This window comes from Gekko japonicus, unplaced genomic scaffold, assembly GCF_001447785.1.
Source record: "Gekko japonicus isolate JY-2015 unplaced genomic scaffold, Gekko_japonicus_V1.1 scaffold97, whole genome shotgun sequence".
Taxonomy (NCBI): Eukaryota; Metazoa; Chordata; class Lepidosauria; order Squamata; family Gekkonidae; genus Gekko; species Gekko japonicus.
Genome location: NW_015170278.1, coordinates 736,503 through 751,362, shown reverse-complemented (window position 1 = coordinate 751,362; position 14,860 = coordinate 736,503). Strand labels below are relative to the sequence as shown.

The 14,860-nt window shown below is 46.1% G+C and overlaps 1 protein-coding gene and 1 non-coding gene across 2 annotated transcripts in view; one reads left to right on the top strand and one right to left on the bottom strand.

Moving 5' to 3' along the window:
- Positions 1-14,860, top strand: part of PLEKHG4B (pleckstrin homology and RhoGEF domain containing G4B) — a 136,635-nt gene that overhangs the window by 55,925 nt on the left and 65,850 nt on the right. The window contains exons 3-7 of the mRNA XM_015417715.1: positions 957-2,310; positions 5,463-5,645; positions 7,035-7,158; positions 7,754-7,847; positions 11,691-11,777. Coding sequence (XP_015273201.1) covers positions 957-2,310; positions 5,463-5,645; positions 7,035-7,158; positions 7,754-7,847; positions 11,691-11,777 — 1,842 coding nt within the window. The remainder of the gene's footprint in view (positions 1-956; positions 2,311-5,462; positions 5,646-7,034; positions 7,159-7,753; positions 7,848-11,690; positions 11,778-14,860) is intronic.
- TRNAA-UGC lies at positions 13,542-13,613 on the bottom strand. Its single transcript has one exon. It is a non-coding gene; the product is annotated as a tRNA-Ala (tRNA).

Sequence of the window (14,860 nt, the reverse complement as noted above, 5' to 3'; positions counted from 1 at the left end):
AGGACACCGAAGATTCCAATGCTACATGAGTTCATACTGAGGATTATGGGATGCGCTGAAATGGACAAGTTGACAAACATATTAAAAGGAAAAATGGAAGAAGAATTTATGAAACCTTGGAGGGCATTTTATGACTGGTTAAAACTCAAATACAGAGAAAATAGGTTTAAGTGAAGAATAATAAGAATGATTATTGAAATAGTTGTGAGATCGTAAGGAGCAGATTTGCATGCAAAATGCTAAATTGGGATTTTATATATTTCTGTCCATTTTCTTTCTTCCCCTCTTTCCCCCTTTCCCCCTTTCTTTGTGTAAACTAATCACATTCTTTTTTAAAAATTGCAAAGTTCTCCAGGCTGCGTTTCCCACAGCATAACATTATGTAGCATGTTATCTGAAGGTGTTCAAGTACAGAAGTTCTCTCCCAAGTTCAGAATGCCCCGACCTGGATGTCCCAAGCCAGCTCGATCGCGTCAGATCTTGGAAGCTAAGCATGGTTGGTCCTGGTTAATACTTGGATGGCAGACCGCCCAGGAAGTCTGAGGTTGCTGTGCAGAGGAAGACAATGGCAAACCACCTCTGAATGTCTCTTGCCTTCAGAATTCTGTGGGGTCGCTATAAGTCGGCTGCCGTTTGATGGCATTTTCCACCTCTACCAAGTTCAGAATACATATAGCAGCAGTTTGTAATCTAAGCTAAGGCCCCGGTCTCTAAGATGCTACTGGACTTGAATCTAAGTGTTTTGAACCCAAGAGACATAGATGGTTCTGAAACGATTGTTGTTGGTTCTAAAATATGATGTTCCCTGTGAGGTTTTATTAAAAGTCAGTAGTGTAATTTACCACTTTTTCTGTTGTCCTGAAGGGTCAGAGATGGATTTAGTCTTCTTTAGAAAGTAATAACACGAGGGGAAATATTTCCTGTTAAAATATTTTGTTTTCTCTTCTGACTTGCAGGGTAATTATACTGGCCTTATTTTCTACCACGAAGGCTGGCCCTTGTGCATCCATGAGAAAGTTGTCGTACAGTTGGCCCCTCTCCACAAAGTCCGTTTAAAACCAGGAGATTTCTACTTCCAAATCGTGCCGGTGGGGAAGCAGTCAGTCCGCCTAGTGTTAAAATGCCTCTCCAGACATGGACAAGGAATGGAGGAAGTCATTGTACCTGAAACCATGTATGGCTATATTTTCACAGCAGAGTTTTTGGAAAATGTAAATTGCGAACGGGATGGCTGTCCCTTGGAGAGCTGCCTGCTGACCACAGGTCCGGCCACCTACAGGACTCCTTGGAAGAATATCGTGAACCCTATCTTTATTCCGACAGCCGAAACAATCCTGCAAAACTATTCTGGGAATTCTCTGCTTGAGAAGTTAATCCTCAACAATCCTGATGCTCAAGCCATGGCACAGACCATGGAAAGCAGCAGCTCTCGTGAGAGTTCCACATCTAATGACACGGGTTCTACCATGATAGAGGTACCTCTGGCAGACAGTCATGGCCACCAGAGCAGTGATGATTCTGTTGTGTGTCACGGTCCTGAAAGCCAGTCTGAAGTGGAAAGCTCAGACACCTCAGCCGAGGATAGAAAAGGTGACGAGCCAAATCCAAGAGCACTTTCTGACGGATACCCGCCTACGGATCCCATTTCAGGCCAAGCCACTGGGGAGCCTGAAAAGACTCCTGAATTGGCACAAGATATTTTGGAAGCTGATGCATCAAGTCCTCCACTAGTGAAAAGGAATGGTGCTAGAAGCATAACTTTTGGTACTGACCTGAGCAGCCCGCGTCAAAGAGGACGGGATTCTGTGTATTTTGAAACAAAACGTTTGTTTAGAAAGTCGTACATAGAAGCGTTGCAGAATCCAATGAACCTGGGCTCCAGCTCCGACGAATCGATTGCAGAGGAGGAGCATTCAGGGCACATAATGGATTCCGGAGAGGCAGGGAGCGATTCCAGGAGCAAAATCTGTGGGAACTGTGTCAAGCAAGAGAGCTCCTCTGGCGGAGTTCTGGCAAGAGGGGATGAACCCAAAGAGGGCATTAGATTTGGGGTTCATTCCCAAGGCTCAGAAGAATTCTTTGTACCTCACGAAGCTTCTTCCATGTCAGGTTGCAGGTCAGACGCAAGAAGATCTCGGTCTTTAGACAGGACACTTAAGAGTTCCCGAAGTAAAGAGCACCAGCTCAGAGCTTCCTCAGATGGAATGTTTGGTGCAAACCCCAAAAGGCTCTTAAACGGACATTCTGTAAAGCAGGAGAAACTGGATTCACGCTTCCACGAACTCAACTCTTCAGAAAACCAAAAATCCAGCCTGGAAGATGAAGGTAAAATAAGTGTAGAATGGATATCTCGTTGTACGTTGCCTGGTTAAGTCTCTTCCAACAGTTCAGAACCGCACTTGCTTTTGAGTATGGAGTTTGATAGACTTATTTAGCCATTGATAGACTTATCCTCTATCAATCTATCTAATTTCCCTTTAAAGCTGTTTATCCCTTTGCCCATCACAACATCCTCTGGGAGAGAACTTGGTAGACATAATGGTATATTGATATAACCATATTCTAGTGCCTATTTTTTTTTAGTTGGAGAAACCCCTGTGGCTCAAGGAAGGGGTGGGCATTGCTGGGAGTCTGGGACATGGAAACCTGCCATGCGGAAGCCCCCTTAGTGCTGTGTTTTATCAGCAGCCACACTAGCGATGGGGGATCCACCCAAGACCCACCCCCGTGTGAAAACCACCCTAGTCCAGCGCTCTTGCTGCTACATCATACTGTAGAGGTACCCAGCTGCCTGTAGGCATCTTTGGAATTCTGGCACAGCATGGTGGATGCCGTCACAAAATGGCGTCCGCCGCTTACCTTCTCACGCAGTGCCGATCCTTGTGCTGTGGTGGCAGCGGCTGCAGAAGCAATATTTTTAAAAATCTGCACAGCCTATCAAATCTCCAATGGTCAATCAGAAGTCTTGCTGGGCAAAAAGCCCCATTGGGAGGGCACAAGGAAAGGTGGCAGGTTCCCTGGCACCCACAGGCACAACGTTGGGGATCCCTGTTGTACTGGCTCTTGACCATCTTCCCTTCTCCGCTACCGCTTAGCTGCTCCTCCCAGACATTCGCTAAACTGTATGGGTATTAGGTGACATTGTCTGCCCTGAGGAACACCCATACCCCTTTGAGGTATCCCTTTGCTTGAGTGCTGGAGAGGGCAACAAAGTGTATTGTAAAGTGTGTGATGGAAGGAGCAGCCTTGCTTCAATGGGTGGTATTGACTGGAAACGACAGCAATGTGTTTTCTTATGAGATAAATGACTTCTCCTACATGCTGCATGAAGTCAATTTTGCATCTGTGTGATTTTCCCACCGGGAAGTTGTAATTTGTAACAGTCCTACACATGTTTAAATTATTGTATGTTCACATGGAACATTTTATACCACATAGAATTTTCAAATGTTATGGTATCCATTTGGAAATTATGGTTGGTCTTTCTTCTATAGGAAGTAATTTCCACGTCAAAAGCTGGTAATGTGTAAAGCAGTCCCAGGACTCTTTTTCTTGGATGCATGACCAGAAGAAACCAGAAACCCAGGCTTCACTTTCAACTGTATTCCTTTCCTTTGAGTCAAGGCATTGATGCTTACAGTATTCTTTGAGAATATGATGTTCACCTTGTAGATGGGACAAGAATGGCAGAGACTCAGCTCCTTAGTTGCTCAGTTTATCAGAATCATGATGAAATGCAAAGCCCCCTAATCCCGGTGCTCTGGCTCGTGCAAGTTGGTGGGGTTTTGTTCTCCTTTTAGGAGATTAGGCACTTCAACTTCAGTTTGGGTTGGACTCCACTCCAAAAGCCATTGGTTGCTTTTTGAGCAGTCCACATTCCCTGTGTGAAGAATTTTTATTTCAGAATTAATACAGAGATGCTCAGTAAAAGTTTATCATAAACTACTGTTTTATCCGGAATAATTTTGAAACTTGCATGTTTTTGTGCAACTGTCAAGTTGTGTGGGTTCGGTACAGCTTTCAGACTTTCGCTCTGCGACGTCTCTTTAGGATGTTAAAAATAACAATGAGCAATTAAAAATGCCAATAATTTTAATAAAAATTGCATTTTAGTTTGAGAGTGCATATCTGAAAAGTTGGCTGTAAACCATCAAATATATTGTTTAACTCCCATCCTATGCTTCTTTTGGGGGGGGTTTCCTTCCATTGTTCACTTTACTTTGACGGAGTAGTTAGTCTGTAGCCTGAGTTTTCACATCATATTGGCCATTCTTCCTTGCTTCTAAAAAAAGAAAAAGTGACCGTAATTATCTCCTTCCTGCCCATACAAGAGTTTCAAACAAGATGAGACGGAGGGGATTTCACGGCTGTGTGCTTCAAACAAAAGCAACGGTAACTTGAATAAACAGGAGCTGCTGGAGTATACTTTTCCAGTTTCAGAGGGCGGCCATGTTGGTCTGTTAGTAGAACGGTTAGATCGAGTCCAGAAGCACCTGAGAGACCAGCAAGATTTTGGGGGTTTGACCTTTCAAGTCTGACGAAGGGAGCTTTGACTATTGAAAGCTTCTACCCTGAAACTCTTGTTGATCTCTAGGATTCTACTGGACTCAAATCTTAGGGTGTGTTCAGAGGGGCCGTTTAGTCCGCTTTCGGCACGCTTCAGTAACAGATTTTATATCCACGTTCACACACCCAACATCTGCGCACCATCCCCAGCCATCGCTTTCTGGCTCAAACCCCCTTTAAAACGGAGTATTTTGTTACCAGGTCTCCAAGTGGTGTTTTCCTGATTCTCTGGTTCTATCCGCACTTTTCTGATGTCTGATCGCTCATGTGGTGTCGAGCCACTTCCACTCGGAAGCCCGAGGCTTACGCTCTTTGCTCGCCATTTTATTTTAGCATCGGCGGTATGCGCACAGGCGGAGCTCCGCTCCCGTGTTATTAAAAACAATGTTTAAACGGTGCCTAGTTTTGTTGGTTAGACGAGTTCGGGATCTCACGGAGGCCAGTTTTGGGGTAAAAGTTTAAAGGGAAGTGTTCCTTTGAAGTTTAAAGGGAAGTGTTATAGCAGTCGGGTTGATCTGAAAATTTGCGCATGCCCAAACTGGGGGGGGGGGACACCGACGCACGCTCCTGCATGTGGATGGCGGGCGGCGATGTGGCTGTGCAGCGATCCAGAACAAGGAGGTGAGTGTGATCGCGATTCTCCAGGTTAAAAAAAGAACGCATCAGGACCGGAGCAATTTAAACCGCTCCCAGCACGCCGTCTGACCGCACCCTCAATGTGTCACAGTCTTCCTAATAACACAGGCTTCTGGGGTTTTTCACGTGATCCAACCTCTGATATTTGTTCCCTATTTGATGCTTTCCCAGAACATTAGTCAATAATCCAAAGTAAACGTCAAATAACCAGAAAGATACGTAAAAGCTGTCTACTTTCATTTAACTAGCGTTCTCTCCAGACCCAGCAAGAGACTCCAGAATCAGTTTCCGGAGTTGCGAGTCTGCTGTAAATGTAACGCCTCTACTGCTTCGACGTGAGAATGAACTCTGGGCGAATTGCGGGGATCCTGACTGTGTGTTTCCAAGCCAGTTTCTTGAAGCAAATCAAGAATTACTGCAGTTGGGAATAATAACTCTGTGTGGTACGTAGTAAATAGAGAACTGTGTGATTTTGACAAAATACTGTACAAGCATAACATGCACAGAGATTTCTTGCAGCATTGTCTTTGCAGGCGCTTCTGTCAGTCCTGATCCAGTGCTATAAAGTTAATTGGGAAGCATGAAAAAGAACCAAACCATCATCCTAGATCAGGGGTCCCCAACACCGTGCCCGTGGTGTTCATTGACACCTTTCCTGGTGCTCCCCAAGTGCCCAGCAAAGCTTCTGATTGGCCACTGGAGATTTTATCAGCTATACAGATTTTTAGACACATTGCTTTGGCTGCAGCAGCTGCCACCACAGCACAAGGATCTTCACTGTGTGACTGAAGGCAGGCTGCGGCAGCCACTTTGTGTTGGCCTCACCTCCTATGGCAGCCCTTTTGTGGCTGTGCCCACCAGTGTTCCCTCTAAGCTGAGTTAGTGTGAGCTAGCTCACAAGTTTTTAGCCTCCGGCTCATGCGTTTTTGTCTTAGCTCAGGAAGGATGGCTCCAGAGCAAACTAATGTATGCAGTAGGCGAATCGCTTGCTCACAACTTTAATGCCAGTAGCTCACAAAGTAGAATTTTTCCTCACAAGTCTCCACAACTTAGAGGGAACACTGGTGCCCACCATGGCGTGTCAGAATTCCAAAGGTGATGGCAGGCTCAAAAAAGTTGGGGACCCCTGGGCTAGATTGTGCTTTTACATGTGTAGGTGGGTGGCATCCACCGGCCTTTCCCACCCGGGCTGCCAGCCTCACCTATGATTACCTGAATGGGACCTTTAGACTCTATTCAAACAGCATGAGAACGGAACAGCTTCTTTTCTACCAAACCCCCCCTCCACAGCCATTGACCATGTGATGTGTCCATGTGATATGTACGTGCATTATTTCTGATTAAGCTCCCACGTGATTATTTGGAGGTGCACTTGGTGCCTCATTATCCCCCAGTATATGTAAGGAAAGCAACTGGCAAAAATATCATTCAGTTTGGCACCTGTGAGATGAATTGCGCCAACTTGCTGGGCCCACAGTCATCTGAAGTGCCCAGAAGTGAGACTGGACTGAATAGACTAGGGTGGGCCTTCAAGTCAGGTGGAGGCTGGCCGTGGTTGCTAAGCAACCAAATAGCCAGGGGAGGGGGAGAGCGCTGCTTGTGTGGCGGCGGCAGCCCCTGCCCCAACCCCACACCCATTTCTTTATGTCTGAGCTGATTGGTGTAAGGGCTCGCTGATGTCACAAAGCCACTTCTGATGTCATTCTGTGCTTTTTCAAGAGCTGCCTCTGGTGGCAAAGTGGTTTGGGAGCAGAGTCAGGAGGCAAGCAGGCGTGGGGGGCATGGGAAATGTTTACATGGGGATCCTTTATTCATTTATACTTTCTGGTTAGGGAACAGGGACCGTGGTGGAAGAGCCGTGTTGCAGGCCTGCATTAAAAATGGTGTGTGGTCCAGTGAGCATTCCAGAGTCCAGGAGCTCACTCAACTTCTGATGTATCTCTACAGCATCCCCAGGTATGCAAAGAAGAAGAAGAAGAAGCTGGTTCAATTTCTACATTTTATTTAATTACTTATCAGTTCAGTTCAGTTACCTTTATTGGCTACCGAGACTGGTCTAGCCTGGGCCATCCAGGTGAAGGCATTTTCTTGTGGACAGTTTGCCTGGAGTTTGAGGGAGGGGTCAGAGCGAATGCGAGTTGGGTTGGATAGAGATCATAGAGCTTTATAAAAGACAGGGAAGGGGTGTGTGTGTGTAGGTGGGGGGAGGCTTGGGGGGGGGGAGACCAGGCTGACCCACCTTTGTGAATAGACACGGTGACGGTTCTCTTGATGCATGTTTATTTACCACCTTGAAGGTTCCACTTTCATTTATTCATTTTAAAACATTCACGAGCCTAATGGAACTCAAGGCAGCTTACAACAAGGGAGGGAAATGGTTTGCTGCTTCTCCATGGTAAGTAAAGTGTAGCTTCACATTCAGGTGTCTGGAGGTTTATAGCTACGTTTCTGCTTTTTGATGTTTCTCACTGCCCAGTATGTCACTTGTATTTCTGCCACTTCAGTCCTTTAGCCAGTAGACTTTCCAGACTGTCTCTTCTTTTTGTTTTAGAAAGGAGGTCCGTGCTTTGGGACTACTCGTGTTAGTGGATGCTCGCAAAAGTCAGAACGTACCTGTCTTTTTCAAAGCTTTGGCAGCTTTACAGGTGAGTGCAAGTACAATGAAGTGTTTAATATCTGACTAGGGATTTTTCTAGTAATTGAGCATTGGTATATGCCTCTCTGTCTGAGGACAGTGAATGGTATTTCTTTCCTTGCAGCAGGGACATTTTTAGTTCCTCCTTTCTGCTGCTGATCCTGACCTAATTTTCTCACTGTGATGCTGAGCAGCTTGATGAAATTTAGGTGCTGGTGCCATTTAAGATGGTGGCAGCTGTAGGTATGACAGGTTCTAATTGGCTTTCTCTTGAGTAAGTTGTCTGAGGTCTAGAGCATGAATATGCTTGCCACTGCAGATTCTGTCTGCCTGCAAGCTTCTGTAACATAAAGCTGGAAGGTACCCCCAAGAGTCATCTAGTCCAACCCCCTGCACAATGCAGGAAATTCACAACTACCTCCCCCCCACTTCCCCAAGGACCCCTACTCTGTGCTCAGAGGAAGGCAAAAAACCTCCAGGGTCCCTGGGCCAATCTGGCTTGGAGGAAAATTCCTTCTTGGCCCCACAGAGGCCATAGCCTGCTACCCAATGAAGTCATAAGGCCTGGATGGGTAGATCTTATTGAGTTCACACCAATACCATTATTAAACTGATTTTAGTGTTTCCTGGATATGCTAAGCATGCCTTGTGAGAAAGTGAGTTCTCATGAGATGCATAACTAAATTCTGGAAGTGTGAGAGTTTGTGTTGGCAGCTTTAACAAGGTTTTGGCCTCTGCTGAAAGTAGCGGAAGTGAGGAATTAGATTATAATGAGGAATCATAATGCCTTTCTTTGCCAGGGCCTGGCACGTTTCAACTCTTCCTTTGAAAGGTTTTTTTTTTAAATTGTAATTCACATTGAACTAAGCCTGCATTTACAAGAAGGGAATGAGGCATTTCCTACAAAAATTATTGTACTGTGAATTTTCTTCTGAAGTGGCGGGTTTAACTGAAGCAATAAGCTTTTTAGTAATCCCCCCCCTTCTACACGCAAAAAGCCAAACCGCTGAGAAGCCTAACCCAGCCCCACCCACTTCAAGAAATACGTACCTTGAAAACATTTAGATTTCATGTGTTGCATAACACCATAAACGGAAGAGTCTCTACAAATCCCAGTGATTGGGTGGGGATCAGGGAAGCTTTTGGATGCAATCTTTAAAAATAACAGCACCTGTGCCTTCCGTGTCAAATGCTGCTCAGTGTTGTCTCTTGAACTTTGAAGACGATCCAGCCAAAATTGGGTACTTCAAAATCTTGAATGATTCCAGCAGACAGAGAGAGAGTGCCTGTAGTGCGGGACAATTGCTTCCTTTGTATTGTTTTGTAATACAAATTTGTTTTAATTTAAACTGACAGTACAAAAAAAATAATATACAACTCATAATCCTATCGAATCAAAAGATACGTAAGACCGAGCTCCATCTTGAAACCTAACTGTGCTTGTTTTGTAAACTAAAAGGTTCTGGTATTCCTACATAAGACTGTACCCATTTCCACCAGTTCCCTTCTAGAATTTGAAAAAAGCCCTTCCCCCCAGCTGCCAGAACTCAGTACCATCCCCAATACCCACCTTGAAACTTACTATTCCAGAACATGGCTAACAGAGACAACCAGTTAGTTTCAGCACTAAATGTGGAAAAGTCACTGGAAAAGATAGTAATGTTAGGAAAAGCTGACGGCAGGAAGAAGAGGAAGAGGAAGAAGAGGAGGAGGGGGAGGGGGAGATTGAATTTATACCCCACCCTTCACTACCTGAAGGAGTCTCAGAGAGGCTTACAATCCCTTTCCCTTCCTCTCCTCACAACAGACACCCTGTGAGGTAGGTGGGGCCGAGAGAGCTCTCTTGAGAACTGCTCATGAGAGAACAGCTCCGAAAGAACTTATGACTGACCCAAGGTCACGCCAGCAGCTGCATGTGGAGGAGGGGGGGAATCAAACCCGGTTCTCCCAGATCAGAGTCCGCGCTCCTACACCAGACTGCTTCTCAGGAAAAGACGAAGACGCAACATGAGATGGACGGACTCAAAGGCCCTCAGCTTGCAGGACCTGAGCAGGGCTATCAATTAGAGCTGCCAAGCCGCTGCGGGGGATCCGCACGTCTTCACAGGATCCCTGCCGCGGGGGTCACCGATACGCGTCACATCCTGGCGACGGTGGTGCAACGCGTATCGCTGTCCCCTGCGGCAGGGATCCTGTGAAGACATGCGGATCCCCCACCGCAGCTTGGCAGCCCTACTGTCAATGATAAAACTGTTTGGAGATCGTTAATTCACAGGGTCCCCATGAATCGGAATCTGCCGGAACTCTGGGAAATGAAGTTTTTAATCTGGCTACTAAAACTCACAAACCTTTAAACACTTTTAAAAAGAATTTTGTCAAAGAGGTTCCGGAACTCTGTTCCGGCGTGTTCCCCCAGAAAAAAAGCCCTGCCGCCCTCTCTCTACTGTGCAGCCCATTCTATAAGGATGAAGCCACCATTGGAAAATAGCTTGGGCTGGATTTGGCCAGCTGTTTCAGTCTCGCCGAATCCCCTTCCTATCAGAACCCCCGTCCCATATGGCCCTTGTGCATGAAGGTCCCACGTGATCCCCAGCATGGCCCCTGTTGGTGCCCTTTCTTTTTTGCCAGCAGACAAACTGGTTGGATCCATCCCCTTTTCAGGCCACCAGAGGTTTAGCCTCTCCAACTGAGGGGATGGTCAGTAAGGTCTTTTGGGAGGTGTGGTGGTGTAGGTTTGTAACAACTGAGGCAGTCCGGTGAATATGGGGTCCTAAGCTATAGAGGGCTTAAAAGTCAGAACCAGAACCCTGAACTGGACCTGGAAACAAACTGGCAGCCAACACAGATGTTCTAAACTTCACATTATGCAACCTACTTGTCCCAGTCAACAACTGGACTGCCGCAATTTGGGGGACTTAATTCTAGAGTAGATGTGCCGCTGGATTGATCTGTTGGCCGTTTTCGCATTCGGTGACTTTTACAGGTTCAGATTTATTTTTTTAGAATGAAAGTCTCTTCATTAAAAAAAAGTTAACAATCATTCTCTCCAATAGACTGGTAACAAGGCTTATCTTGGCTTGGCACTTAAGAGTATGTAAATAATCCAGGCAACAGTCACCTTCAGATTAGACTACTGTAACTTGCTCTACACGGGGCTGCCCTTGAGACTGACCCGGAAACTCCAGCTGGTCCAGAATGTGGCAGCACGGGTCCTTACAGGGTCCCCACGAATGGCATACAGTCAGCCTGTGCTGACTGAGCTGCACTGGCTCCAGATGGCATACTGGATCAGGTTCAAGGTTCTGGTGTTAACCTTCAAGGCCCTTAACGGTCTGGGGCCCACGTATCTTCGGGACCGCTTCTCCTGGTATACCCCCAGAAGAGCATTGCGCTCAGCAGATAAGAACTCACTGGTGGTCCCTGGGCAAAGAGGCATCTGGCTATCCTCAACCAGGGCCAAGGTGTTTTCCTCCCTGGCCCCAACCTGGCGGAACTCTCTGCCAAATAGCATCCAGGCCCTGCGGGATTTAACGCAGTTCCGCAGGGCCTGTTAGTCAGAGATGTTCCGCCAGGTTTTTGGTTGAGGACAGCGACGGTTTCCATCTGTCTGGCGCTCCTGTTTCCTGCCTCCCCCCCCCCCCGCGAGGCAGTGGCACAATCCCTAGTCTTAGTGTCATTTTATCAGGCTGGTTATTGTACTTTTATTGTATTGTTATTGCTTTAATTCTTAAATTAATATATGACAGTTTTTTAATTAAGTACACTGCCCTGAGCCCTGTTTTTACAGGGGAGGGCAGTTTAGAAATCTAATAAACAAACAAATAAATAAATACATTTTTTTTGCTTTCTTTAGGGTGCCATTCCTCACTCTGTTCACAGCGTTCTGATGTTAACTGATAAGGATTCTACTTTCAAGCCTGACAAAGAGGCTGCTTTTCAGGTAAACTCTCCCCCCCCCAATTGAATTGATTAAAAATAGATAATAATTGCTATAATAATAATAATTGATATTGTGACTTACATTTTGCTGTTGGTGCAAACTGTGTGGTCCTCTGGAAGCCAAGGCACGGGGGAAGCTGGCTGGCCAGCCAGAAGCAGTGGGCATTCTGACAGAAGCGAATCAAAATCCAAAAAGATGGCATATATCCCCTGTAAGATTAAATAAATATAACAAAAGTTTAGGGAAAAATTGCTGGAAATGTAACTATTGTGATGGCACTTTTTACCACATATGGTGGTCATGCACCAAAGCAAAAAAATATTGGGCTATGGTAAAAGAAATCATGGATAAAATATTAGGTAAAAAAATTTCATGTACGCCAGAATGCTTCTTGTTAAATGTAATCCCTGATACATTTAAGAAAAAAGAGGCATACTTAGTAATGCAGATTTTGACACCAGCAAGAATTGTATTTGCCAAGAGATGGAAAGATGGCAATGTTCCGACTAAAGAAGAGTTTATTTTTAAACTGTTCGATATAGCAGAAATGAAAAAATTAACCCTTATTATCGAAGAAAAAAGTTTGGAGAATTTTGAAAAGTATTGGCTTGGCTTTTATAGATGGTTGAAAGAGTCTAATTTTGGTTTAATTCAATGCATAAGGTTTATTTTTCGGTGTCATAGTGTAAAAAGTACAGGTATTTACTTGAACTTTGTGAAGATATCTGAAAATATGTAATTATGATAAGACGATGGTTATTTTTGTTTATACTAGAAAATCAATAAAAATAATAATGGGGATAAAAATCCAAAAAGAAGACCCGGCCTTCTGTAGTACAGTCCTTCTAACTATTTCAGACTGTAAGATTCAGTGCCGTGCATATACAATGGCTGTGGTCACCCCCACTAAATAATCCACTTTCAATCCACTTTTAGTGCACTTTTCAACTGGATTTTACTGTGTGAACTGGCAAAATCCAGTTGGAAAGTGCACTGGAAGTAGATTGAAAGTGGATTATTTTGTGTGTGAAAGGTGTCAGTCCTTTGTGTTCTGGGTTTTGTTTAGGATCTTGGGGAGTGGGTAAGAAGAAGAGATTGGATTTATACACCACCCTTCAAGAGTCTCAGAATGTCTTACAATCTCCTTTCCCTTCCCCTCCCCACAACAGACACCCTGTGAGGTAGGTGGGGCTGAGAGAGATCTTTCCAGAACTGCTTGTGAGAGAACGGCCCTGAGATAACTTGTGACTGACCCAAGGTCACACCAGCAGCTGTATTTGGAGGAGTGGGGAATCAAACCCTGTTCTCCCAGATTAGACTCTGCGCTCCTAACCACTGCACCAAGGGGGAGGGGAGTGGGTGGAGCCAGAACAGATGTGGTCACAAATCTCTGTTCATCTGTAAAAGGCAAAGGGTTTGTGGCACCACGTCAGAGCAGCGCCAGAGGAGCAGAGATGGAGTTTATCCCTTCAACTTCCACATGGTTTTGCTAATCAAAATCTTCTCCCTCTTAACACCCCAAGCTGTTGTTAGGTCTTTAAAGGAACATTCAAGGGTTTTCTATCACTTAACTTTGCATTGTTCTTGCTTCACAGTTGGTAAGCTTGTGTGGAAGGGAACGCACACATGGAGACATGAAGCTGCCTGATACTAAATCAGACCACTGGTCCATCAAGGTCCAGTCTTGTCTGCTCAGACAGGCAATAACTCTTCAAGGTCTCAGGCGGAGGTCTTACACATCACCTGCTGCCTGGTCCTTTTAACTGGAGATGCCAGGAATTGAACCTGGGACCTTCTGCATGCAAAGCAGATGCTCTGCCACTGAGCCACGGCCCCTCCCCAGAATGTAATTTAGTACCTGCATTTTTAGGGCACCAAGCAGACCTCCTCCCCATACACACAAGTAAGAATTTTAATTGCCTATAAAATGGGAACCTTGAAATTTGACAGGCCTTCCCCTAGGGGCTATCGCAGGACTCAAAAAGGAGACCAGGGTCCTTGATCTTGGGATCATAAGAACATCAGAAGAGCCCTGCTGGATCAGACCAGCCACCCATCTAGCCCAGCATCCTGTCTCACACAGCAGCCAACCAGTTCCTCTGGAGGTCCAGCAACAGGGCACAGAGGCCAAGACCTTCACCTGATGATGCCTCTTGGCACTGGGGTTCAGAGGCTTAGTGCCTCTGAATGTGGAGGTTCTCTTTAGTCACCATGGCTTGTAGCCTCTCCTCCGTGAATCTGTCTAATCCCTTTTTAAAGCTGTCTATGCCTGTGGCCATCAGTACCTCCTCTGGCAGCAAATTCCACATTTTAATCGCTCGCTATGTAAAGAAGAAGAAGAGAATGAACACTGCCATACCAGTTCCTTACCAGTAGGGTTGCCAAACTCCAGGTGGGGCCTGGAGATCTGGTATTACAACACAACTCCAGACAATAGAGTTCAGTTCCCCGGGACAAGACGGCTGCTTTGGAGGATGGACTCTGTGGCACTGTCCCCTGCGGAGATCACTGTGGCAAGGTCAGGGTGAGAGAGGAAGGGGGCCAGTTGCCTGACCTGGCGTAGTTGAAAAAAATGCCAGCCTGGCAACGTTTGCCACCTGGGCCTCCATAAATAAGGAGGCACCCGGGAGCACACCCAGGCTCTTGACGGTTGGTGCTGGTGTTAGTGGAACATCGCCCAGAGCTGGGAGTTGACACCCTAACCCTTGGATCGCTCCCAGCCACAGGACCTCCAACTTTGACATATTCCGTCTCAACCAGCTCTGTCTCAAGCACCCCGTCACGGCCTCCAGTCCCTCAGCCGAACCTGATGGGGCAGAGTTCATCCATCCGCCCATCAACAGATACAGCGGGGTGTCATCAACATACTGGTGACAACCCAGCCTGGAACTCCACGCCAGCTGGGCGAGAGAGGGCATATAGATGTTAAACAACATAGGAGAGAGGTTTGCCCCCTGCGGGGCTCCACACACCAGAGAGTGGGGGGGACGATACCCTCTCTCCTAGCTCTACCCTCTGTCCCCAGCCCTGGAGGAATGAGGTGAGGCACTTCAAGGCTGTCCCAAGGACTCCTACGCATTGGC